This window comes from Tiliqua scincoides, chromosome 2 (genome assembly GCF_035046505.1).
Source record: "Tiliqua scincoides isolate rTilSci1 chromosome 2, rTilSci1.hap2, whole genome shotgun sequence".
Taxonomy (NCBI): Eukaryota; Metazoa; Chordata; class Lepidosauria; order Squamata; family Scincidae; genus Tiliqua; species Tiliqua scincoides.
The window spans coordinates 154,357,758-154,385,748 of NC_089822.1; the positions used below are offsets into that span (position 1 = coordinate 154,357,758).

The window sequence follows — 27,991 nt, forward strand, 5'->3', positions numbered from 1 at the left end:
CCGTTCAGTTGCAATCTTCTGTAGTTCTTACCTTCTGCCAGCAATATTTGTTGCTGGCAGAATATGATGCTGAGTAAGTTGTAGAGGCAAAACTGTGTAGTTTGAATTATTGGTATTTTTTCTAGTGCTGCCAGTAAGTAAAATGGTTGTGAGAAATGATTCAATTTATCAGGAGCAAATGTGTACTTATATAAAAGTAAGCACTAGCCCTGCACCCATTTGTCCTACCTCCATGTAGGAATAAAGCTCATCTGTGATGCAGTCCTGAACAACTCCAGGCATCTCTTTCACGTAATGGTCCTAGAATCCACCACAAGGCAAAGCTACATCTGTACAGGAAACTCATAATTTCACTCCACTGAATGTACCCAAGAAATTGTGTTGGTTACTATGTTTTTCCTACTGATCCCCAATATTTCAGCAAATATTTTTTAAAAGATATTCTGCAGTAAGCACCATATTTATTAAACGAAACAGAACTCTGAATTCTTATGTAAAGTGTCATGCATATTAATAGTACTATATAAAATTAACACTATTATATTAAATCTCTGAATGCCACGTGCAGGGGAGTACAAGACACAGATATCCTGTTGTCTTGTATGGCTCCCTGAAGCATCTGGTGGGCCACTGTGAGATACAGGAAGCTGAACTAGATGAGTCTTTGGCTTGATCCAGCCAGGCTCCTCTTATGTTCTTTTTAAAATTACAATGGGAAATAGATGATGTCACTGTAGAGTGACCAAGATGATAAGGGGGAAAAATGTTTCTGTGTTAACAAACAGCAAATTCTCTCTCTCTCTTTCACCCACCCATCGAGAGAGAGGGAGAGAGAATAGATGATATAGCAACACCATAGGTGTTGCCTGAATGTCTAAAATAGCACAGGAGCTTCTTTCTGCTGTTGAGGACTACAGGGGTCCTAGAATTTTCTACTTTCTCGCAACATAGACCTCATACTTGTATAGAGTTGAGGTGGGGGTCGGGTTAAACGTTCCTATTCTCTTACAAACAAGTTCCAGCACCATCACCAAACTACAGCCTCTCAATTTTTTTTTGGAGAATGACAGATATCATTTGTAATATTTTATGCTCTTGGAAGTGGTAGCATGTTTCAATGATTTATTTACTTGCTCCACAAGAATCAGCCACAAGATGGCTCTCTATGCTGAAGAGAGCTCCAGGTAGGGCACAGATGATAAAACAGGAAAGAGACGGGGCTCCAGTGTGAACTGGGCACAAACATAGATTTGTTTCTTTGCAAGATGTTTTGATGCAAGCAGAATGGGGATCTTCTGTTTTTTCCCACAGAGCAAGATACTAGGAAACATCAAATGCTGCTGGTAAAAACTGTTCCTAGAGCTCTCTTTATGCTGAATGGGACAGGTGGAGCAGTCAGCTGGCCCTCTCCGCATAGGGACATTCACCATGCAAGTTAGAAATATCACACAGGAAGGAACCTCCTAGTTCTTTCCATGGAGTCCTACATTTTCGGTGTCTGCAATGGCATTGCTATAGGGTGTGGGGAGTGCAGGCTGCATCGGGTGACGCGCACAAGGGGGGGTGACATGCTAAAATTGAGGTTTGTAAAAAAAGAAAAAAGGCATGGAGCCCTATGGAAAATGAAACAGTTCTATTGTGCCTTTACTCATGAGTAGGTGAACTTGACTTAGTTCTCTGGAAAGGGCAGGCTGAGAGGAATTCAACAACATCAGAATGGTCCCGATCCAAAGAACACAGCCCCCCCAAAACACCCAAGAAGGAAGCTCTCTCTCCAACCTGACAAATGTATTGAGCCCTATGAAAAGTGAAACTAAGCCACAAGTTTGCATTTACTTATGAGGAAGCAAATGTGCCTTGGCTTGTGGTCAGGTCAGGCATAGAGGAATGCAAGGCCACCAGAATGGTCCTGATCTAATGAATGTGGAGCTCAACCAAGTCTCCAGAAAGCAGCCCCCCCCCCCCCAATAGAAAGAATAAAACAGAGGCTTCAGCTGGAAAGGTGATTTTTTTTTCTTTTGTAGATTTTTAAAGCTGGGTGGGTTCTAAGAGTGATCTGGTTTAAATAAAGAACTTACCCTAGATATAGTAGTGAAATTTTTGCCAAGTAATCAAGCTCAAATTATCACTTCGCCTTCCCGGTCAATCAGAGGGCAAAGCCTTTCAACTTATAGGCGGGTGTCTATAATCTGGTTATAGAGGCTGATTAGAAGGAGGTTGAAAGGAAGGGTAAAAAGAGTCCAATGTCTCCAGAGTGCATGGAGGCTGCTTAAAACAACAGTAATAGAGGCCCAGCAGAAGTGTATACCACAAAGAAAGAAGGGTTCCACTAAATCCAGGAGGGTGCCCGCATGGCTAACCAGCCAAGTTAGAGAGGCTGTGAAGGGCAAGGAAGCTTCCTTCCGTAAATGGAAGTCTTGCCCTAATGAGGAGAATAAAAAGGAACATAAACTGTGGCAAAAGAAATGTAAGAAGGTGATACGGGAGGCCAAGCGAGACTATGAGGAACGCATGGCCAGCAACATTAAGGGAAATAATAAAAGCTTCTTCAAATATGTTAGAAGCAGGAAACCTGCCAGAGAAGCGGTTGGCCCTCTGGATGGTGAGGGAGGGAAAGGGGAGATAAAAGGAGACTTAGAGATGGCAGAGAAATTAAATGAGTTCTTTGCATCTGTCTTCACGGCAGAAGACCTCGGGCACGTACCGCTGCCCGAACGGCCCCTCCTGACCGAGGAGTTAAGTCAGATAGAGATTAAAAGAGAAGATGATTCAGACCTCATTGATAAATTAAAGATCAATAAGTCACCGGGCTCTGATGGCATCCACCCAAGAGTTATTAAGGAATTGAAGAATGAAGTTGCAGACCTCTTGACTAAGGTATGCAACTTGTCCCTCAAAACGGCCACGGTGCCAGAAGATTGGAGGATAGCAAATGTCACGCCTATTTTTAAAAAGGGAAAGAGGGGGGACCCGGGAAACTATAGGCCGGTCAACCTAACATCCATACCGGGTAAGATGGTGGAATGCCTCATCAAAGATAGGATCTCAAAACACATAGATGAACAGGCCTTGCTGAGGGAGAGTCAGCATGGCTTCTGTAAGGGTAAGTCTTGCCTCACAAACCTTATAGAATTCTTTGAAAAGGTCAACAGCAACAGGCGTGTGGATGTGGGAGAACCCGTGGACATTATATATCTGGACTTTCAGAAGGCGTTTGACACCGTCCCTCACCAAAGGCTACTGAAAAAACTCCATAGTCAGGGAATTAGAGGACAGGTCCTCTCATGGATTGGGAACTGGTTGGAGGCCAGGAAGCAGAGAGTGGGTGTCAATGGGCAATTTTCACAATGGAGAGAGGTGAAAAGCGGCATGCCCCTAGGGTCTGTCCTGGGACTGGTGCTCTTCAACCTCTTCATAAATGACCTGGAAACAGGGTTGAGTAGTGAGGTGGCTAAGACGACACCAAACTTTTCCGAGTGGTGAAGACCAGAAGTGATTGTGAGGAGCTCCAGAAGGATCTCTCCAGACTGGCAGAATGGGCAGCAAAATGGCAGATGCGTTTCAATGTCAGTAAGTGTAAAGTCATGCACATTGGGGCAAAAAATCAAAACTTCACATATAGGCTGATGGGTTCTGAGCTGTCTGTGATAGATCAGGAGAGACATCTTGGGGTGGTGGTGGACAGGTCGATGAAAGTGTCGACCCAATGTGCGGCGGCAGTGAAGAAGGCCAATTCTATGCTTGGGATCATTAGGAAGGGTATTGAGAACAAAATGGCTAGTATTATAATGCCGTTGTACAAATCTATGGTAAGGCCACACCTGGAGTATTGTGTCCAGTTCTGGTAGCCGCATCTCAAAAAAGACATAGTGGAAATGGAAAAGGTGCAAAAGAGAGCGACTAAGATGATTTCGGGGCTGGGGCACCTTCCTTATGAAGAAAGGCTACGGCGTTTGGGCCTCTTCAGCCTAGAAAAGAGACGCCTGAGGGGGGACATGATTGAGACATACAAAATTATGCAGGGGATGGACAGATTGGATAGGGAGATGCTCTTTACACTCTCACATAATACCAGAACCAGGGGACATCCACTAAAATTGAGTGTTGGGCGGGTTAGGACAGACAAAAGAAAATATTTCTTTACTCAGCGTGTGGTCGGTCTGTGGAACTCCTTGCCACAGGATGTGGTGCTGGCGTCTAGCCTAGATGCCTTTAAAAGGGGATTGGACAAGTTTCTGGAGGAAAAATCCATTATGGGTTACAAGCCATGATGTGTATGCTCAACCTCCTGATTTTAGAAATGGGTTATGTCAGAATGCCAGATGCAAGGGAGGGCACCAGGATGAGGTCTCTTGTTATCTGGTGTGCTCCCTGGGGCATTTGGTGGACCGCTGTGAGATACAGGAAGCTGGACTAGATGGGCCTATGGCCTGATCCAGTGGGGCTGTTCTTATGTTCTTATGTCTGTGGTGACTTGAGCTGGGCACTGGTAGGGTTGATTTTTTGGGGGTGGGGGTATTGCAGGCATGCTACAGAGAAAATTTACTTAGTGGGACTGGCTTCCCCTTATTAATTATTTGTTTTACTTTAATTATTTGTAATTATTTATTTTAATTTGCTTGATGATGTCAATTCCGGCCATGACATCACTTTTGGTGAGTCCTGGAAGACTGTCATTCTAAAAATTGGGTCCTGGTGGTAAAAGTTTGAGAATCACTTAGTAAAGTGACACCCGGGGGGGGGGAGGGTGACACCACTAGTGACCAAAATCACTAAAATCAGTTTGTAGGAATAATACCATCACATTATATATCAATCAATGTGTAATTTCATGCAGAATGCAATGAAACAAACCATGTTAAATATCTGTGTTCTATCAAAAGGTACACCCAAAAATATCACCACACTCACCACCTGGGGGTTGCCCCACGCACTGCATGGGAGGACGCCCATCATGGGGGTGATGCGCTGGCCTCCCACACCATGTGATGAGAACCCTAGTGACGCTACTGCGAGGATGTGAAGTTGTTATATATATATATATATATATATATATATATATATATATATATATATATATATAAGACCTAGTCCTCATAAGAAAAAGGCCTACTGTACACTACAGTGTCCTTAAAAGAATACTGAAAGATCACCCTGGTTGGATGTCATGGATCCTTACTATCTACAAAGTAGGGCAATCAGTAGATCATTACGCAATCAGTGGGCAGAAAGAAGACAGTTTTTAGGTATTTCAAATTGTAACTCTGGAAAAGTGGAGACAAATTTCATTCTTGGATCCTTGAAGGGTATTGTCATCAGCAACTATCACTCAGGAAATGCACATTATTTGTTGCTCATTATCTTAATTGGGAGGGCAAATGGATCTGGCACTTACAGTTTTTGGAGCAGGAACCAACACAGTGAGCAGCATTATGTGCAAAGCCAGGGATTCTGACAAACATGACTTTAGAAAGATCTATATGTATAACTCAAAGCTGGGACTGGGGTGTACACTTTCCCACATGGGACTGTGGGAAACCACATGGGATCACTGTGGATATGGGATTCATCAGCTGTGAACTGGAAACAGAATTAACAGCCCAATCCTATCCAACTTTCCAGCACTAGTGCAACCGCAATGCAGCCCCAGGGTAAGGGAACAAATGTTCCCAAACCTTAAGGAGGCCTCTGTGACTGCACCCCCAACACAGGAAGCAGTGCAAACCCCATAGGCACAGCAGCACTGGCACTGGAAAATTGGATAGGATTGGGTTGTAAGTCTCTAACATGACAATGTGGACTCCAGAAAAATAAGGTAGCCAAGATTTCTTCTGCCGCCCCAATGCTTTGTGAGTTCATGATGGGGATATCAGAAGAGTCTTTGGCTAATTATAGAAATACTCCCACCCCACCCCAGACATGCAACCTCACAGGATTACATAAACCTTTCTGACTGAAGTAATGATGCATGCAATCTAAAAAGGATTGGAATATGGTCAAAATTAATTACAATCTGAAGACTGACCTGCTATCAAATAGCATCATTGTCACAAGTGGTTAACTCAGGGTGACCAGATACAAAGGAGGACACAGTTCCTACACCTTTATCCATTGTATAGAAGAGCGATTTTGGCAGATGCCGCTCAACATGAAAAGGTTTAAAAATAATAATAATATAATAACTCAGTATTTATATACTGCCTTTCTGGTCATCAGATGACTCCTCTGACTTTATTCAAAGCGGTTTAGGCAGGCGTTTCTAAATCCCTCAAGGGGATTTTTACAATCATAAAGGTTCTCTCTTTCAAGAACCAACAACATTTCAGAATGGATCTTCCTGGTTGGTCTCACTTCTGGCCTCCAGTTCTCCCACGCAGGCTGGCAAGCAGCTCCATTTTCACATGGAGGGCAGCCAAGACGCTTCTTGCTCACACCAAGAGCAGGTGGAATCACTCAGCTCAGCCTGCCAGCTGCTTCAAGGTTTCACCATTCTCAGCCTCTCAGCCGTTCAGGGAGCTGCCAGTGTCCTTGAACTGGCAACCTTCTGATGTTATCTTTGGGTTAACGGAGGCTCTACCCTCTAGACCAGACCTCCTGCACTTCCAAAGCTGCACCTTCCAAAATTCCCTCTTCTATCCAATGGTTAAAGGCATAGGCACTCTGTCTTCCATGGTATTTGGTCACCCTGGGTTAACTGTAACAGTTCATTTATCTTATAAAACACTCATCTATTGGAATCTTGCAAACTAGATAGAAGTCATTAGCTGGCTTGCAGCCAATAGATTATAGGAAGGAGGGGCAATATCTCTGTGAGTTATGACGATGCTCCCTTCTAGAAATAAGATGTGTTCCAGATTTTTCACTATGAACTATCTTTATATGAGTTTTTCTTTTCTTTTTTAAATGTGTTTCTGAGCTTCTGGATAGATTTGTATTGGCAACCTTCAGTCTCGAAAGACTATGGTATCGCGCTCTGAAAGGTGGTTCTGGCACAGCGTCTAGTGTGGCTGAAAAGGCCAATCCGGGAGTAACAATCCCTTCCACACTGGGAGCAAGTGCAGTCTGTCCCTGGTCTGTCTCCCTGGCTATGGGCCTTCCTTCTTTGCCTCTTTGCCTCAGACTGCTGGCAAAGTGTCTCTTCAAACTGGGAAAGGCCATGCTGCACAGCCTGCCTCCAAGCGGACCGCTCAGAGGCCAGGGTTTCCCACTTGTTGAGGTCCATCCCTAAGGCCTTCAGATCCCTCTTGCAGATGTCCTTGTATCGCAGCTGTGGTCTACCTGTAGGGTGCTTTCCTTGCATGAGTTCTCCATAGAGGAGATCCTTTGGGATCCGGCCATCATCCATTCTCACGACATGACCGAGCCAACGCAGGCGTCTCTGTTTCAGCAGTGCATACACGCTGGGGATTCCAGCATGTTCCAGGACTGTGTTGTTAGGAACTTTGTCCTGCCAGGTGATGCCGAGAATGCGCCAGAGGCAGCGCATGTGGAAAGCGTTCAGTTTCCTCTCCTGTTGTGAGTGGAGAGTCCATGACTCGCTGCAGTACAGAAGTGTACTCAGGACGCAAGCTCTGTAGACCTGGATCTTGGTATGTTCTGTCAGCTTCTTGTTGGACCAGACTCTCTTTGTGAGTCTGGAAAACGTGGTAGCTGCTTTACCGATGCGTTTGTTTAGCTCAGTATCGAGAGAAAGAGTGTTGGAGATCATTGAGTCAAGGTACACAAAGTCATGGACAACCTCTAGTTCATGCGCAGAGATTGTAATGCAGGGAGGTGAGTCCACATCCTGAACCATGACCTGTGTTTTCTTCAGGCTGATCGTCAGTCCAAAATCTTGGCAGGCCTTGCTAAAACGATCCATGAGCTGCTGGAGATCTTTGGCAGAGTGGCTAGTGACAGCTGCATCGTCGGCAAAGAGGAAGTCACGCAGACATTTCAGCTGGACTTTGGACTTTGCTCTCAGTCTGGAGAGGTTGAAGAGCTTTCCATCTGATCTGGTCCGGAGATAGATGCCTTCTGTTGCAGTTCCAAAGGCCTGCTTCAGCAGGACAGTGAAGAAAATCCCAAACAAGGTTGTTGCAAGAACACAGCCCTGCTTCACGCCGCTTCGGATCTCAAAGGGGTCTGATGTGGAGCCATCGAAGACAACAGTGCCCTTCATGTCCTTGTGGAAGGATCCGATGATGCTGAGGAGCCTGGGTGGACATCCAATCTTGGGGAGAATCTTGAAGAGGCCGTCCCTGCTGACCAGGTCAAAAGCCTTCGTGAGATCTATGAAGGCTATAAAGAGTGGCTGTCGTTGTTCCCTGCATTTCTCCTGCAGTTGTCTAAGGGAGAATACCATATCAGTGGTGGACCTGCTGGCTCGGAATCCGCACTGTGATTCTGGATAAACGCTCTCTGCAAGTACCTGGAGCCTCTTTAGTGCAACTCGGGCAAACAACTTTCCTACAACGCTAAGGAGATAGATGCCACGGTAGTTGTTGCAGTCACCCCTGTCACCTTTGTTCTTGTACAGCGTGATGATGTTTGCATCCCTCATATCTTGAGGTACTTCACCTTCTCTCCAGCAGAGACAGAGGATTTCATGCAGCTCAGTAGCGATGATCTCTTTGCAGCACTTTAGGACTTCAGGAGGGATGCTGTCTTTTCCAGGTGCCTTGCCAAAGGCAAGGGAGTCCAGGGCCACGTGAGGTTCTTCTAGGGTTGGTTCACTGTCAAGCTCCTCCAGCAAAGGCAGGCACTCAATGTTGTTCAGCGCTTCTTCGGTGACTACATTTTCTCTGGAATATAGCTCAGAGTAGTGCTGCACCCAGTGTTCCATCTGCTGCGCCCAATCCTGGATGACCTCGCCTGTGGCAGACTTCAGAGGGGCAATTTTCTTCTGTGTTGGACCTAGGGCCTGCTTGATACCGTCATACATCCCCTTGATGTTGCCTGTGTCAGCTGCTACCTGTATCTGGGAGCAGAGCTGAAGCCAGTAGTCGTTAGCACATCTCCTGGCAGAGAGATGTGTGAGTGAAACGGAAGGTGCTATATTGAACAATCTATTTTTTAAAATATATAACATTTTCTTTAAAACTCCTGATACAGCATTTTGAAACTAAATTACTTAAACATCCAAAAATAAAGTTCAAATCTATCATCTTCTCCCCTGGTCCATGTTAGCTATTACAATAGCTATTAGTCAAAATGAGTCTGGGAATACACTGTTATTCTGGAGTCTATCTTCCGATATGTGGGATGAGGGTAGAAAGTGAATATCAAGGGAAAATCACACTCTCTGCAATTGTTCTGCTCCTTAGACATAGTTTCTGCAGTACAGGCCCATATTAGAAACGGGACTTAGACTAACCATGGAACTGATCCAGAATTGTTATGTTCATTCTTATACAAAAAACATAGATCAAGCAGTACCAAGTCAGCTGTCACAATTATCTTCATAGTAAGAAATAAGGATCAGAAAAGACTAAGAAAATATATTTGTACTAAAATTACATTTCGGCTCATGGTAATCTGGGAAAGCCACTTACAACTGTTATTTACACATGTACACTTACATGCAGTGGAAGCTTTCCCACTCATTCTCCCCCAGCTGCTGCACATCTCATCAGACAGCTGGTTGGCTCAGATTCATTGGCTTGTACTGAAGACTGAAGTTCCAGAAATGTCAGACAGGCAATTGCACATTTGCAATTTTCATGCCAAATGAATACAGATACCATTGCACATTGGGTAGCTGTGTGCGTAGATGGCCAGTAGTATTTGCACAGACAATTACCCAGCCACAGAATAGATACACCTAAGTAGCATAATTACCTCGTTCCAGAGTTCTTTTTTTTCCCTTTTTACTGTGAGACTCTCATGCACCTCCCTTTACTAGAACACCAAATACTGAGGACACTGCACAACTGGAAGAAGATGGAAGGAAGGGAGGAACAGAAGTGATAGAAAGACAAGGTAGGCATGGAGGGAACAGGGGCACATCCATCAGGTGAGGTAATGCAGGTTACATCTGCTGGGAGGGGGGAGATGGCAGTGGTTTCGGGGTGCCCTTCATTCTAACATCACCTTCCTCCAACTGCTGATGCAATCCACACCGATCTGCTTTCCAGTCACTAAATATGAGCAAAACGTGAATCACCCACATTCTTACCTTGTTCCTCATGCAGTTTCTTAAAGCACAGACGTGCAGGACTTCCACTTTGATGTACAGGCACTGCATGAAAAAGGAGTGCAGTCCCTTTAAACCAAACCAGAAGTCCTGCACTTCTGGCATTTGAAGAAACACACAAGGAGCACGGTAAGCTACTGATTTAAATGCCATACATTTCCTTTTTACATATATTGTCATACATTTTACATTTGAATATATTATAAAATATATTAAGGGTCCAATCCTAACAAACCTGCTCTCTCTGTCAATGCATCTCTCTGCCTATCCCTATCTATCAACATAGCATGTGCTGCATCTTATGATGAGAAGGAAATTGCGGAGGTCTCCTCGTACTAAAGGAATTTTCATTTCCTTACCCTGCAGCAAGCATCCACTGCCCAAATGGGTCTCCTCAGATCTGCACCAGCCATCTTGGTGGAAGAAGTGGAATGAGGATAAGATTCTGATGCATATCAGTGCCACTGAGGTCCACCCCCTCCCTCTTCCACCTCCTACCTGCCCCCCTCCCTATCCCCAAATCCCCCATTCCTCCCACTGCCCACTCCCCATGCTGGCTAACCTGCACTCATATGTGTGCATATGTGTTTCTGTGTATAGTGTCCTTGGAACCTCTCACCATGGTTGGAGGTGGTGCCTGTTGTTCATTCTTAGTGGCTGTCAGGGTTGGGGGGTGTCTCCCTAGCAATGGTTGCTCAATGTTGTGTTCAGATTTTCATGGATGCTACCAGAGTTACTGGTAAGGCTATGCAGGCATGCGGCTTTGTGGATGGGCGTAAGATTCAGTGGTCATTGCGCTGGCATTGCTGTGTGGTTGGCGCAATGTCCAGATAGGATTGGGCCATAACACATGTCCAATCCAATTAGTCACTGTAGACAAGGTTATTGCAGAATACATCAACAGGTCAGGGTTACTAAAATTTCAACTGGCATCCATAAGAAAAGCCCCGCTGGGACCACCTAGTCCAGATTTCTATTAATCACAGTGATCAACTAGACGCCTCTGAAAACCCCACAAGCAGGAGACATACCCCTCTGTCATTGTTGCTCCCCTGGAACTAGCACTCAAGGGCACACTACTTCTGAACCTGAAGAAAGCATGCAGAGATCATGACTGTAGGCTTGTCCTCCATGAATTTATCCAATCCCCTGTTAAAGCCATCAATGGCAACTAACAGCCTGTCAGCCATGTCTTTAAAAGCAGCACATTCTGGAAAAACTAGCAGATGACAACTTTATCTTCCCGCAGTGGTCAAGTCACTGTTGAAAGACACAACAGCAAGGGCTGGTTGAGAAGATAGTGACCCTACATACAGTAGGCAGAGAGCAGCTTACAGCACTTTATAACAAAGAAAATGAGAAGGGTAACCAAGCAAATACAGGGGTGTTAAACAAATCCATGTGCTTTTCTGTGAAAGGTTGGACAATCCCTTTTACCACCCTTCAGTGCCTTTTTGATGTCTTAGATCTCCTCATAGTGCTACTGCGGGGCACAGAACTTCTAAAACTGAAAGTGGGCTCCAATTGTAGATTGGAGCCCAATGCAGTGGAGGGGAGGCTTGCGGAGGGGGCTGTGAGCCTCCAGGATCCACCGGGAGGTTGCACAGCCCCCCCCCCGGTATGTGTAAATGCACCTGGGTGCCCATGGTGCCGCAATTGCTGTGGCACCATCAGGGAACCAGATGAAGATCTCTGCAGTTGCCCCCACACAGGATTCAGCATTAGCCATTTCAGCACCACTGCAACAGCAGGGCGTAGAGGAGAAGAATAGGAATGGGCTGTTAACATAACATGAGTTGCATACTACCTCTCACAAAGCCTTTGGATAAGATGATGGCCTAAACGTTAATGTGTGCCCCTAGGCAAATTTCTCAGGTTGCTTTCGGCTGAGCCTGATACTTCTCAGCTGAAATTCTTTTGAGAAATGTTTCAAAGGCAGTAGCTGAGTGCTCCTGATGCTGCTATCTCTGCTCCTGCTGTAGGAGAAGTCCTGCAACTCCACTCTGCCTCTGCCTCAAATATAGCTGTGTTTGATGGCTTGAAGAGAATACCAAAATTCTAGGGAGAAAAAAATACACAAGTGCAACCATGTCAGCACCTTGCAGGTGCCTCACCTGCAATGTGGAGAATGACACTAAAAAGGAAAGAATAACTACTTAGGTAACTAAGGGGAAAAAACATGTATGAAAAATTAAGAGGTTTGTCCTCAGCAATGAAACAAAGGAGAAAGTCAATGAGCTTTGGGAAAGGGGATAAGGATATTTCACTTCATATATAAAATGTGATCCTTTTTCAGTTAGTCTGGTTTTCACAGGGCCCAGATGGGACCAGTTCAGGAGTTCTCAAAAAAAGAAGAAAAATCTTGTAGTAAAAAGACAAAGCTGATCTGGCAGAAGGCAGACACTGCTGGCCAAGTGACTAAATGCCATTCTGGAGGAGAACATTAGCACGTCCCTTTGTTTGAAGAAATGAGGGCCCTTGGTCAGTCAGGACATGTGCTGGTGGTACATGTTGCCAAGGTTGTGGCATCCTTTGAAATAAGCAGATTTTTTTCTAGGTAATCACATGATCCCAACAAGATGAATGTTTCAATGAACGCAAATGTTCAAATAATGTTTCATTATCCCAGGCTGGAAATCACAGTAGGACTGTATGCTCAGATTCCACAGGAAAAATTATTTCCCCAAACAGTCAGCAAAACTTAAATACTTTTTGCTGAAAGCACTTCAAGGCCTTGTTCTTTATATGGATAGCAATTGGCGACTGGGATTGTGCCAAGTAAGGGGGCAATCTACATCATACTTTTACTTGTCAACTTTAAACTCACATTTGATATTTTATATTCATTTACAAACTTTACTCCACTGCATTCAATCTTCAGGGCATACAAGAATAAGAATAAATATCTTACAGTCTGATCTTGGAGATCTGGAAAATATGCATTCACATGTATCCCAAGTAGTTCTTTACTTAGCAAGATATCTCTCTCTTTTCTTTTTGTGAAATGCTTAGGCACAGTTAAAGGAATGAGTTGCTAAGTAGAATGAGTGATCCAAAAAGCAAAGAACAATTACTGCCAATACTCAGTCCAAACATCTTTCCCAAAAGTCTCCTCAAACTGTAGCCCTAGTTCTTAAAATGTCCAAGTAATAGTTGCTCTCTTGCCAAAAGGAAGATTCACGTCTATAAACTCATTCATGTTCAAAAATTGAACACTGTTTGACCAAATATTGTTGTCATGTTAGCCCAAGTGAAGATTAGTCAGACAAATACTGTGACCCAATATGCTCAAGGAAAAGAGAGTTGTAATTGGGTCTGAAAGCCCCCCCCCCACAACTGTGAAAGGGAATGACCTCATAGGATTCTTATAAGGGTAGATCTAAGAAAGATGGTAGAATAGTTTTCAAATGTACAAAAACAGCTATGAAAATGTCTGGTTGCTATGATCAGTTTTGGTTGGCAATTCTACATAAGCACTCTCCTGTTCCACTGATTTGTGTCACCTCTTATAGAAACTGTAAAACTCATCTATGGTTGGAGACAGATGGTTGGTTTTTTAAAGGGAAACTTGAAAGAGTTTTGGGAGACACATGGCTTCCTGAATACACACATATTTCTTTTGTCCCATGCTTACTTTTGGTTAAACAGCTTTTGCAGGTTTTTGAAACAATGTAAAAATCTGCGAAATCTGTTCACTAGTGGCAAAAATGAAATGTGTACACAACATAAGAGATACTTCTTCTAACTGCTTGAAAAAAATATCATTGTCTGTCTCCAGCCTTTTAAACACAAAACAAAATGAAGAAGAACCAGCTTGAAACAGGAACAACTTCAAACCGGAAAAAGGCAAAATAACATTGAGAATTTGGGAGAAACAGCTAGTACAAGATTCAGCCTTTCTCCCCCTGCACTCCAATCCCCTCCTGACTATAACAATGTTCCAACTTCCAGGCTTTTGCTGGTAATTCCAGGTAACACCACAGCATACAGCAAGTCCTCACTTAAAATTGTCAATAGGTTCTTGGAAACTGCAACTGAAAGCGAAATGACTTATAACGAAACCAATTTTATCATAGGAGAATTGATATATGTAAACAAAAGTTATATTCCCACAGCATATTTTTGGTCACAAAACCATCACCAAACTTCTAAATAAAGACCCAAAACACTTCTAATATTAAACACTGAAATAAATGTGAGCTTTCCGGACTGGAGAAAACCCATGCAGTCAGGGGGAAAACATGCAAAGTCCACACAGACATTGGCCCCAGCCAGGAATTGATTATTTTTCTCATTGGCTTTATAACAACTTTAACTGAAACAACTTTAAGTGAGGACTTGCTGTACTCCATCCCTCTTGCACTGGCTGCTCATCTTCAAGATTCTCTGCTGAGGTAGGCCAGCTGCATCTGCTCTTCTACTGCAAGCGAAGTTCATTTCCAAGCACAAACTAGGGATAACCCCAAGAAAGATTTTGTCCAGGCTGGCCTTTGAAAGGTATGCTAGAAAGGGGTTTTCTAGCACATGCTAATGGGCCCCAAAAGTCTGGCAAGAACAAACTACTGCAGATGTTATTAGACTGTGCTAAATTGGCCAAGTGAAAGCCTACGAGGGAAGCCTAGGCTGAGTTTCAACTCAGCCAGCTTAGCACATGTTCAGAATTACATGCTGCCTCCTTTGCACGCGACTTCCAGAATGAGTTGGTGAGAAAAAGGCAAGGCAACCTAGAGACAGAATAGGAACACAGACACATACAAACATGCTCTGTGTTCCTCTGAGTCTCCCCTGGGGATTTCTGAGTTCTTGAGCTGTATCCTCATAGTTACTGTAACTGCGGCCTCTAGGGTAGCAAGTGCCTGAACTATCATGTCGCTTTGTAGCTTAGATAAACATCTCTGCTCTGATACACAGGGACATATATGAAGAGCTTTAGCTACCATTTCACTGGCTCAGTAGCAGTGAAGCCCATCCCAAAATGTGGTTGGATTTGTCCTGTTAATTAAATTAAAAGGAAAAAGGAGTAATCACAGATTCCAAGACAGCCTATAAAGTTGATCAAAATAGAAGGAAGTCTTTTTCACTCTCCCTACCACACATTTAGTTCATTGTCTTGGCCTCAGTACTTGGCCAAGGCCAACAGATGCCCAGACAAGTTTGGCAATGCTTTCTAGGAAGCCTGATAGATCTGGGTCGAGAGGAAAGAGATGTCCAGGAGAGTCTCAGTAAGCACTGCTCTTTAATAAAGGGATGGAACAAGAGTTCAGTTGCATCATTTCATGGTTTGTCTTTCTTTCAAGAAAATTACAAGCCCATAGAAGAACATCTCATCACATTGCTACTAAAGTCTGCAATATAGATTCCAGACTTCTTTAGCATCTTTGATTTGAAGCCATATTCAGCTCTAGGCAGGAAGAAAGAGGGGCTACCCCACCTAATACGCAAGAGTCATTTTGTGAAAGCCTTTTGCTGAAAATGTACATGGATTAGAGTTTAGCTGAAGAGATGGCTGTATTACATGATGATGCAAAAAAGTAGCAGCAAGCCTTGAACTTGCTGGGTTTGATCTTGGTTTGCAGTCACATTTCGGTAGCAAACTGGTTTGAATTCACATGAATCAATAAAATTGTAGTCTGCTGAGCAACTAACAGTACAATCCTATGCATTACAGTAGTCTGAAGTAAGAAGTAAATTCAATGAAACTTACTTCCATGGAAGTGAGTACAAGTTTGCAACTTAAGAGTCTCTTGTGAAATTGCAAGGGGAGGAGAAAGAGGGAGGAGGGAGCATGTGAGCCTGAGGCTCACCACTGGTTGTTCATATGAATGCAGTCAGAGACCTAGCTGAATTCTTACCATGTTCTTGTTAGGCTCCATGAATCTGAACTTGAATTTGACAGTTTTGTGATATATGCAAAGACCTGAGTGTCAGAGGTAAAAATTGGCAAGAATAGGGAGAGAAAAGACTGATGGAACAAAATCTCTACAAGCCCTGCTCATAGTTGATTAGCAAGGCAGACCCTCAGATAGACAAATTGGCCTAAAACCCCTATATACTCTTTCTGGACCATGGTTGTTCACCTGAGCCTTTTTTTGTGAAAGTAGGTGGTTGGAAAGTTGTATTTCAACCACAGAATTTGGGTTTTTCAAATACAATACAGAAGTCTAAACCCATGATCACTTTGGCAAGTACCATGTGAAAAAGTGTAGGCTGGAAAGCTGCGAGTTCAAATTTCCCCACAGTCTTCAAAACACCATAAGGAAGCCAGTATCTCTCAGGTTCAGCCCCACTATATCCATTGTTGAGACAACATAACACTGATCTCTTTTACAGTGCTGTTGTAAGGATGATTGAAACTATACAGAAATTCTTTGAACATTCTAAAGTGTTTCACCAATGTTTATTAATTATTATTATTATTATTATTATTATTTATCAAATAATCCCTACTAAAAAGGTACACCTGAAAAAGCCAGTATGGCTCCTTCTTTCTGGTAGCCAGGGAAGACTCTTCCTGCTGACTTCCTAACCTGGGAAAATGCTGTAGTTGGGGTTTATTTCTAGAAGCCTCCAGTCTATTCCAGGAAATTCCAGTTAATTATAAGGGAGGGCGTATAAGAGTAGAGGCAGAATCATAATAGACTCTGGGCACTCTTTCTGAATCGGAAGGTAAGGAGAGGGCCTCCAAGCCCTTTATGTGTCAAGGAAACTTAACCCTTTTGGCCGTGGGCCAGGAATTTTTCATGTGGATTTCAAGCCTCAGCCAGAAGATTCTCGGGTGCTAGAAAGAGCCTTTAATTTAAACCAGGTGCCTCTGAAAGAAAAACACTTCATGAAAGGCAAAAACTTGGTCTCGTTCCCTCAAAACAAAAGGGCAATCACGCACATTCTGACTGAAATATTCCCCTTTTTGGAACAGGGCTCCATGCAAACAAACTTGCTGAAACCTCATCCATTTGGACAATCTACATGAAACTGAGACTACCAATACTTCTGGAGCCAGAGAAAATACTTGAGCGGAGTGCCAGCTGAGTCCGCCCAAAGCTGCAGAGCAAAGGACCTTACAGTATGGAAAGCACACAAGCTGGCAGGGAGCAAAGGAGAGCGGGTTTTGTGGCATTCTTTTGTTGCTGCTGTCTGCAAAACTTAACACTATGAGTGCCTCAGAAAACTATGATTGCGACAAGGGATGATAGGAACACCATAATTTACCACATGACAAGCAAGGCAGCATGGGGTAGTCGACTGATGTCATGCCTTTGTTTACAGTACTTATTCAGTTCTTCGAATCTGGTAGTGATATGATAGTGGATCACTGCCCAAGGATGTTTCCTCCCACACATGAATTCCTGGATGAGCTCAGAATGCACAGGACAGCCTCCATGAGTGCAGAAAAGAGAATGAAGTGTCTACATAACTTGGCAGGGCTGGTCCAAAACATTCTGCTCTCTCAGGCAGACAATCCAAAAGGCAAACCCGACTCCAGCCTCTACTGTCTGAACATTTTGCTTAGTCAGATCACTGGTTCATCATATAGCCCTGCACTGTCTATTGTGGCTACTAGCAGCAATCTTAAATCTCAGGCAGGGGTCTTTTACTTTTACCCCAGTAACCTGATACCAGCAATGATTCAAGGGACTGAATTTGAAACCTTCTACAAAAAAAGGGCCCTATCGTAGACCTACGATTTCCCCCTAATTAACATAGAGCACAACCCAGAGGAAGGTTCTCTTGGCAAACCCCAAAGAAATGAAGAGAAACTGCATTTTCAATGAAGTGTGGGAAGGAGAATGTCTTAGCAGACTTTGCCCATGAATCAGATCTGTCTGTCTCTCACTCTTCTGTCTTTAAAATGGATATTCCAAATCTGTCACCTGAAGCAGCCACCTCTTTCTGTCTCTGTAAAACTGCCTCTTTGTTCACTTTTCTTTGAATACTGTACTTGAAAAACCAAAAAGTATGATTAAAAACTCATGCAGCTAATATATACCAATAATAATGGAGATGATGATGATGATGACAATGACAGCACCCTTTACAGATGCAAAGATTGGGGGGGGGGAAATGCAGTTTAACATGGGTATAGCATGAATTTGACATTTGGATTTATGATAGAGCCTTCTCCCTTCCACCTGGAGCCTGAATACCCTGCTCTTCCATATTCCATTGCTGCATTTGGACCTTTTAGATGAAAAGGACACGGAACACAAATTTGCACTGCTGTGTGAACCATCATTTTGAACAGAGGCATGAACTTATTGACATCATTGCCATCACCATACCATGGCTCAAAACAGCAAATTGAGACAGAGTAATATACAGCTTTTGCTGTGTCTCCTGCTGCATAAAAACGTTCCATTTGAATTGCTTTACACATACATGAGAAAAAAGAAAGATGGACACAATCATCTCTTTCTAAGCTAGTAGAAATTATTATTTCTCTGCCACAGTCTCTGCCACTGTGAACAGATAGTTTCCCAAACCTTGAGAACTAATGTATGACTTACCCAGCTACAACAATGAAAAAATCCAGACGGTTCCACGTGTCTCCCAGGTAGCATTTCTTCCCAAAAATCCCTAGTGCAATCATCTTGATGATCATTTCCACAGCAAAGAAGGCAAAGATAAAATCATCAAAGCTCTGAAAGACAAAGAGGAATGGTGAGAAGGTGCTTCTGGTGCTAGAAGTCAGGGGTCTGGACCAGTGGCAGGTCATGGTCTGAGGGTCCTGGACACACCCTAGTCCAAGGTGGTCATTATCTTTCATGTTTGGTTTCCTTCTGCAAGACGGGTTATCAATCTTTTAACCATTCTCTACTGGCAAGTGGTGAGAGAACCATTTTATTCATGGAGCAAGAGTGGAACAAGAGAGCCGAAATATATTGAAATATGGCTGAATTCTTCTCGCTCTCTACCAGTGTGGCTGCCAACTACTAGGGCAATGTTTCCTTAAGCAGGGAACCAAGATCTGTACAAACTGGACCTTGAATTAGTTGCTTTATCTCACTCTGCAGACAATTTGCCCCACTTTTTTATGCCATGAAAAATCTCACCAACCCTTGTTTCACTGGACCTGCTAACTTCCGCTCCCCCTTTACAATCCTAATAAGAATAAATTTCAAGCCTTAGCTTATTCAACAAAGGAACTGGAGTATACTACAAGTTGCTGGTGATCATGCTAATTCTCGTTGTGCTGGTTTCTGGAATATGTGCTGTCCTTTGTCTCGATCACACTTTTGTTTCTTTTGGTTTAGTTTTCACCTACCATTTGTTTACTCAGGTATTTGACATGAGGGGCCAACTTTTATAAATTCATGGATGCTCCTCCACCCTATCCCCTAGACTACCAGGTGGAAAATAGAATTACTTCTGCCTACAGCTGTACACATGGATAGCCCTTCAATGGTGGCAAGGCAAGCCAAACAAAAAACGAATCTTGGTTTATTCATGATGTTTTCGGGCAAGTCAAAGCTGGGATTGGTTGGATAAAACCATGCACTATACGTACTCTACCAAACAGGGAGCAACCTGTTTCTTTTAGTCTTTACCTTGAGAATCTTGCAGCGTGGAGAGTCACAACCCATGTCTTCACAAGGGTGGAACATGCCCAGAGTGGCACAGTTCAGGAGAATCACCAGCATGCTGAACCGTTCAAACCATGTGCACAGGAAGTCAGTCAAGGAAAGCAGTCAGCCTCTCAGAAGGCAAGTCCATTAGTAACAAAAACACAACACTATTAAGCATCAGGGAAATGGGTGGCAGCGGGAAACTAGCTTAGTTTCCCCCCAAGTCTTTCCTCTTACTATTCAGATACAATGCAATTCAATACACTGTTTGATGGCCCCAGTTACTCCCAGAAGTCAAATAGTGATAGTGCCATTTTTACTATAATCACAGAAAAGAGGCAATGAGGCCATATAATAGTTCCTTCCCAGTATTTCTGCCCATGAGGTACCATTATTTTTATTATAGCTAGGTAGAACAGGTGCCATTTCTAATTGTCTGAAAACTCCAGGAAAAAAAGCAGTTTCAAGACATTACAGAATCAAAACAGCTACCAATGGCTACCCAAACAATGTTGCTAAGCAACATGCAGGCACTATGCTCACAGACACCATTTTCCCAGGCCCTGTTTCGCTCGAAATTTGGCCTGGATGGCCGTACAATATTCTGGTAATGTTCACCTGAATTAGTTTGTCCCGTTTTGTTGTTTTTTTTTTTAAATCTCTGATTGGCTGGAGCTGAATGCCACACATACCACTCACTGTGCACTCTGGCCATCTGGGCCCATCACTCCTGTAGCAAATGGTATTCCTGTCAGTGTGAAGCAACACCTTGTCCCTAGAGGAAGATACATTTCAAAATATCACCTCCCCACTTACTGTTAAAGAGTAAAGAGCTGTCTGAGGACCAGATTCTGTTTCCAACAGCAAGTGGGTAATAAAGAAAACCATCCACAATATAATCTGTGAAAAATGGGCCTTCTGAAGAAGCTGTGACCACAGCTAAGCAACCTGCCCAAGCACTTTATTACCGGTAAAAGGGGAGAAGAGTCAGCTTCTCGTTAGCAAAAGCAAATTCTGCAGTTTGAAAATAAAGACCCACGTTGTGCCATTATCAATAAATACTTCAGACCAAGCAAATTACACGTGTTTGTTTTACGTATAGGTCTGTTGACCTACATGTATGGCAGAATGAGGTGGCAGACTCTGGAGGGGACAGAATGGATTTTGCCACTTCAGACTGTAGACAAGGGATAAAACTGTTAAATATTCCTCTACATAAAGCAATTATGTAAAAACTAGCACTGTAGCGAATGGCTTTAACTAGATTTCTCCATGCTGTGTGAGTTTTTTCACATATAGGAAGAGGTTTCTTTTTTTAACATGACAGCGAATTAGAAAATGGTATATCCCCTCGCAAGCTGAAGTTGTATGATTTAGGGCGCAATCCTAACCCCTTAAGTTAGTGCTTTCCAGCACTGGCATAGCGGTGCCAATGGGACGTGTGCTGCATCCTGCAGTTGGGTGTCACTCACGGAGGCCTCCTCAAAGTAAGGGAATGCTTGTTCCCTTACCTCAGAGCTGCACTGCCCTTATATCTGTGCTGGATAGGGGTTAGGATTGTGCTTTTACTGCCTCAGGATTCCATCATGTCAGTTTCAAACCAAATGTGCAGGATCCCACACAGCAATGGGCATTTTCCATGGGACAAGCGCACATTAGAAAGTGATACACATGTGGGTTTCCTTATTCGGTGGGTTTCATGCCATGGTATACTCAAGTATCTGTTTCCCATTCATCCCCATGAGTTTGCAGCCCTCCATATGGACTAGTAAGGGGCAAAGTGTGTGCTGGGGGAGGGCTGGTGAAAGGTGTGCTGCTGGCAGAGGGCAGTGATAAATTTTTGGGCCTTGGCTTGGCAAATGATCTGACTTCTTTCAGTTTTGGTGGCAAGAGGACAATTTCCCAATTATTTCAGACTTATCTGAGGCAAGCGTAGGAGGTTTTGTCATTCTCTGCAAAAAGAGATGTATATGAGAACATCACGTTTGTTGCTACACATCAGTGGTGTTGCTAGGGGTGAGGGGGGTGCAGGCCACACCAGGCAACGTGCAAAGGGGGGGTAAAACCACTAGTGACCAAAATAGCTAAAATTGCTGTTTCTAGGAATAATACTATCATGTTATATACCATTTGAGATACAATTTACAGCAGAATGCAATGAAAAAAACCCAAGTTTAAATATCTCCATTCTATCAAAAGTTGTTATGGGCAAAAAACCAGAAAACAAAAATGTATCTGTCTCATGTAACAAAAAACTACATTTCCTTAATTCAAAATGGACCAATGAGACTGATTGTTCAAAGAGTCAATGAGATGTTATTATGACACAGCATGGAACCAATAAGGTGTTAGTAAGGTGACACCCTAGTGACCAAAATTGCTAAAATCATGGTTTGTAGGAATAATACGTACCATCATGTTATATATCAAGCGATGTGCAATTTCATGCAGAATGCAGTGAAACAAACCACATTGAAATACCTGTGTTCTTTAAAAGGTATAGCCAAAAAACCAGCAGGGGCAGAGCAGAAAATACTTTCTATGACAGGACAGAAAACAGCCTCAGCAGCATATCATGTAATGAAGCTTCAGGCCTACTACTGAATGAAAGGAATTTCTTGGTGTCCCTCTAGTGGCATTTCCAAAGACTTCAGGATTCCTGAGGGTATTAGGCATTGACGTCCTAGAATCCAGCTGCCCTGCCTTACTAGCTATGTTGTAAACCTGATTCTAGTTGTTGTGTCTTGAAAGAGCAGTTCAATTCCACATTTGAAAAATTCACTTATTTTTCCTGTGGCAGTGTGCTGCCACAGTTACTAAATTTTCAAAAAGTCTGCGCAACCACATGATCACAGAAGTACTGGCAAAATGTACCTCTTAGCTGATACCATGTTTTGTGACACTTTTTACTGTCACCAAGAAAAGGTTACACAATGGTGTGATGTGTGCATGTCAAGTACTTACATAGGAACGTAGCTGTGCTGTGCTGGGGGTGGAGTTGTGTTCCACCCCAGCACAAAACACACCCTGTAGACAACTGAGAGCATAATCCTATCTGCTTTTGGCCGGAGCAGCAGCCGCTGCACCAGCTAAAGCCGTTGCAATGTGCCATAAAGCATGTTCGTGACACAGTGCAAGTAAGCAGCACTAGAAGGTGGCCTGTGGCACCCCACCGATGCTGTATTCAGAGGCCCGGCCACCAGCAGAGGTAAGAGATAGGGTGGCGAAATGGCGCAGGGCCTGGGAGAGTGTGGCGGGAGGGCACTTCGGAGGTGGGGAGGGGCATTTCAGGGCAGGGAGAGGGCTGAGCGGGGGGGGGCAAATCAGGCCTGGGATGGGGCGGAGGCCTAATCTCCCTCCCAGGCCTCTGGCATTACACCAGGCTGCTTGGACTTATGCCAGCTATATACAGTGGTGCCTCGCAAGACGAAATTAATTCGTTCCGCGAGTCGTTTCGTATTGCGAAATTTTCATCTTGCGAAGCGCAATTTAAAACAAACCAAAACAAAAAAAATGCAAAAAAATTCATCTTGCGAAGCATGGCCATAGAAAAATTCATCTTGCGAGTCACAAAAAAAATCACAAAACGCTTTCGTCTTGCGAGTTTTTCGTTGCGCGAGGCATTCATCTTACGAGGCATCACTGTAGCTGGTGGAGATCTGAGTATCCCCATAGGGCAGACAGAGGCATTACTCAGAGTAAGAGGAAAAAATCCTCCAGCTACCTCCTAATCTTTGCTGGGCACAACACAGGCCATGTGGCTTGGCTGCACCAGCATAGGTTAGGATTGGGCTGAGAGACTTTAGCTCTAATATATTGGAGTGACCTGCTGGCTTCTTTGCTAGCACTTTAAGAGTAAAACAACAACATAATTTGAACTTTGGATCCCTTTTATTTTATCCTCTGAAGCAGTCAGGGCAATATGGTTCTTGGTTTGTGGAATTGTTATCTCATTTTCCTATTGCCTGTAATGATTGTATGTTTCTCCTTTCCTCTGAATATATTGTCTGTAACTCATGTTGCCCTCCCTCTTTTCCCTCATTCTTCTCTGCCATCTTCTCTTTTCATTATATGCTGTAGGAATATTATTAGTGTGATCTATCTATGTCAAAATATGATTGAGGGTAATCTGTAATACAAATTGCCCCCAGAGGTCATCTTTGAAGACTCTCCACAGAGCGTTCCCACCATTCGAGATGAGGTGGATGACAACTGGTGAGAAGACCTTCTCAGTTATCACCCAGTTGATGAAATGAAGTCCCTAGAAAGATGCACCTAGCTGCTAGCATGTAATCTTTTCCTGACATATTTTAAGCTCCAGGAAAAGATCTTTCTTATTTTATCAAGCTTTCAATTTTAGATTACATTTGTTTTTAAATCATCTGTTTTATCCCATTTTTCTATTTTGGTGTTTTGATTGTTGCTTTATTATTATTATTATTATTATTATTATTATTATTTTAGACATTTATTTATATGCCTTTTAACCTCAGAAATGTTTTACACTGAAGGACAAGGTCTAATTTTCTTGAAAATAAGAAAATAAAAATTACAGCTACTTGTTCTTCTCAAAATATAAATACATAGGGGTTTGTTTTTTTTAAATAGTAAATGTGCAGGGATGGGTGGGGAATCACATTTTTTAAAATACAAAATACTGTACTTTGGGTGTCCCACAGCGTGATACGCTTGTGACACCAAGTACTACAATAGATGGCAATAAAATGTAGTTTTAAATGTGCAAAAAGAAATTTTGCAAAGCAGGGGCCTAAAATCAGTTAATTCTAAGCTCTTTAGATTCTGTTAGATATTTCACATCCCCATAGCTCTTCTCCAACACATTCATTCTGCTGTTGATCTAAGATCTTCCAACAGTTCATGTTGTAGTTTTTTTTTCTTTGCAGCTCATCACTGGCAAGGATGTGGAAATCACTGGCTCCCACAGATGGATGCTATCCAAACACTGTCAAATGAAAGGAACTGCAGCTTCCAAGAAGGTTCTACCCTCTCTTTCTCTTCGTTGCCTACTTTTTCTGCCCCCTCATTGCTATATTTGGGATGAATATTCCAAGCTGTAACCTAAACCTAGCAGCTGGAATTCCTGTCCTCCAAACGTGTAAATATTTCCTTGGAATAAAAAGCAGAGATTTTAAGCTAATAAATATTGACTCATCATCATGGAATTTATGAGCGGTCTACATATGAAAGCCCACCTGGTTTGAAGGATCCAGACCTCAAAGCCCAGTTGGTCTCCTTCAGAGATTCTTCTTATTCTGACATCATCTTGACAACAATCTGGTAGATTCACAGTCCAATCCTATTCATGACTACTTAGACATAAGTCCCATTGAGTTCAATGGAACCTACTCCAGGTAAGCAAGTATAGGAATGCAGCCTTACAGCTCAATTCTATCCTCCCCCCCACCCCTGCTCTGCAATGGGTCTCTTTGGACCTGCTTTAGCTATTTTGTAATCCCAAATCTGACAAAGGGGACAGGAAGCCTGCTAACAGATGTGATAGGATCTGACACCTTCCGTCACCACCAGATCCACCCCTGTTCCTGTCCCGTTCCTGCCCAGTCTTGCCCCCTCCCTGCCCTGCTTCCATTTCCCAAATTTGCCATAGTTTAAAGAGGGTACCATTATGTTAGGGCCTCTGCTGCTTGCAAGGGACACAGACTATTCCCTTCTCCTCCCCTATGAATTAGAGTGACTCCCACATATTCTTATACATAGGAAACAACAGGTGAGGAGGAGGGCAGGCAGCTGGATGATTGTGGCCAAGCAAGCTTGGATACCAAACCAACCAGGTCTTAGGGTAAAAAGCACTTCCTTTCCAATCAATGAATGTAGGAAGCTGCCTTACAGAGTCAGCCCATTGGTCTCTTAGCTCAGTATTTTCTATGCCAGTGGTTCTCAAACGTTTTAGCTCAGGACCCACTTTTTAGAATGATAATCTGTCTGAGACCCACTGAAAGTGATGTTGTGGCCAGAAGTGACATCATCAAACAAATTAAAATAAATAATTGTGAATAATAAATTTAATTATTTAATTAAGTAAAATTTACTTAATTTAATTAAGTAAAACAAATAAATAAGGGGAGATGAGATGGGGAAGCCAGCCCTGCTCCACCAAGTGAATTCTCTCTATACCCTGTCTTCAAAAACACCCCCCCCCCCAAAAAAAAAAAATCAGTAAAAATTTTTAATCCTACCCAATGTCCAGTTCAATTTATGTTCTTATATTTAAACCAGTTCAGTGTGATTTGGAATGAAATCAATTTTAAATCCAGCATGTTTTTTGTTTGGGCTAGATTCAAAACTTCCCTCTAAACAGCATTAAAGCCCCAGAATGATGAGGAGAACAAATTAGGCTCTACTGGGTGGGGGGGGGGGAAGAGGAGTTTCGACTATCAGGACACACCTAGCTTAACAAGTCTAAAAAAAAAAATTCATCTTACCAGCTGAAGCCTCTATTTTTATCCTTTTTAGTGGTGGGGGGGGCTGCCTTCTGGAGCATTTGTTGAGCTCCACTTTCATCAGATCGAGACCATTCTGATGACCATGCATTCCCCATTGCCTGACCTTTAACACCAGCCAAGGCATGTTTGCTTACTCATGAGTGAACATGAACATAAAGCTTAGTTTCGCTTTCCTTAGGGCTCAATACATTTGTTAGCTTGCAAGGAGGGACTTCCTTCTCAGGTGTTTTTTGGGGGACTCTGTTCTTCAGATCAGGACCATTCCGATGTCTATGGATTCTTCTTGGTCTACCCTTTGCAATGAACCAAGGCATGATCTTCTACTCATGAGTAAACACAAGATATGGCTCAGTTCCACTTTTCATAGGGCTTCATGCATTTGCCTTTTTAGCTATCAGCAAAAGTTTCGCGGCCCACCGTTTGAGAAACCCTAGTCTATGCCGACTGCCAGTGGCTGGTTTTCCCCAGACCTATGAGGAGATGTGTTCTGTCATTGAACAATGGCCTTTTCCCTAGCAATTCAAGTGGCACTAGCTCTAGAGATGTGAATGGGGTTAAACTTGAACTGTCACATTCTACTTTTGTGATGCTACAGCACATGGGGACATGCTTCCAACTGGTTGGCAACCTTCAGTCTCGAAAGACTATGGTATAAGCCTACAGCACCCGGTAATCCCAGACAGTCTCCCATCCAAGTACTAACCAGGCCTGAACCTGCTTAGCGTTTGGAAGGATTTGAACCAGTCAACTTCTTTGTGCCCCTAATTGTATAGTAGGCAATATCAGCCCTTCCTTCTCCCCTCCCCCACTCCTCATTATCCAGCTTGAATTCACCAAAAGTTTCCTACGCAAATGCAGATTTCCTCTTCCTTGGATAATAAATAATAGGTTTCAGGAAACAGAGATGGTTTGAAAATTATATGAGAGGGAAGAGGAAAGAAAATACTTGTGGCAGATTTGCATTTGCAAAAGACCCTTCAAAGTCAATGAGACCCTTCAAAACGAAGCACACTCCTTCTCACTAAGGCAAGCAATATGCATGGAAGCTGTCCAGGATGGAGACCACAAACTCCCAATTTTCTTGTCTTCTGCAAATGGCTAAAGTGGGCACCTCAGCACAGCACTGGCAGGAGAGCCGGCACAGTGTTGTGGATACTGCTAGATTAGAACCAGGAAGACCTGGGTTCAAATCTCTACTGTGCCATGAGGCTTATCAGGTGACTCTGGGCAAGTTTTTATCTCTCAGCCTAACCTATCCCCGTATTGAAAAGATAACTCTCTGCTTTTATCCGGACAATATGAGTAGCTTCAGATGAATTAAACAGGTTTAACTCTTAATTCATTGAGTGCACTCAGAAAAAAGTCAGTTTCTCACAGTCTCTATATCACTCTATAAGATTGGATCATTTTCATAAAGCACTTGACATTTAGAAGATGAGAAAAACATTTAGTAATTGTTCATTGTGTCCAAAAGATATCATTCTACTTGAAGGTCCTATTGGTTTGAGTGGAGCCTACTTCCCTTGCCTAATCTGCTCAGGCAGGGCTTCTCAAACTAGGGTGAAGCAACACCTCCGCAGGGCTCCCCCGCCTTCAAAAAGTGAAAGTGGCACAATCGCACTCCACTTCCAGTTTTGCAGAGGTGGGGTGCAATTGCTCCACTTTCACTTTCCGAAGGCTGGGGAGCCCTGCGGAGGGTTGCACAGGGCTCCCCGCACCCCCGGAAGGCTGCAGCAGGGACTGGTAAGTGTATGCCAGTCCCTGCAGTCCCT

The 27,991-nt window shown here is 43.3% G+C and overlaps 1 protein-coding gene across 1 annotated transcript in view; it reads right to left on the bottom strand.

Annotated features, from left to right (window-relative positions):
- Nucleotides 1–19,812, bottom strand: part of CACNA1G (calcium voltage-gated channel subunit alpha1 G) — a 221,334-nt gene extending 201,522 nt beyond the window's left edge. The window contains exons 1-2 of the mRNA XM_066614932.1: nucleotides 19,720–19,812; nucleotides 18,679–18,812 (exon numbers count right to left, since the gene is read on the bottom strand). Coding sequence (XP_066471029.1) covers nucleotides 18,679–18,812; nucleotides 19,720–19,812 — 227 coding nt within the window. The remainder of the gene's footprint in view (nucleotides 1–18,678; nucleotides 18,813–19,719) is intronic.
- Between the last annotated feature and the right edge of the window lie 8,179 nt (nucleotides 19,813–27,991).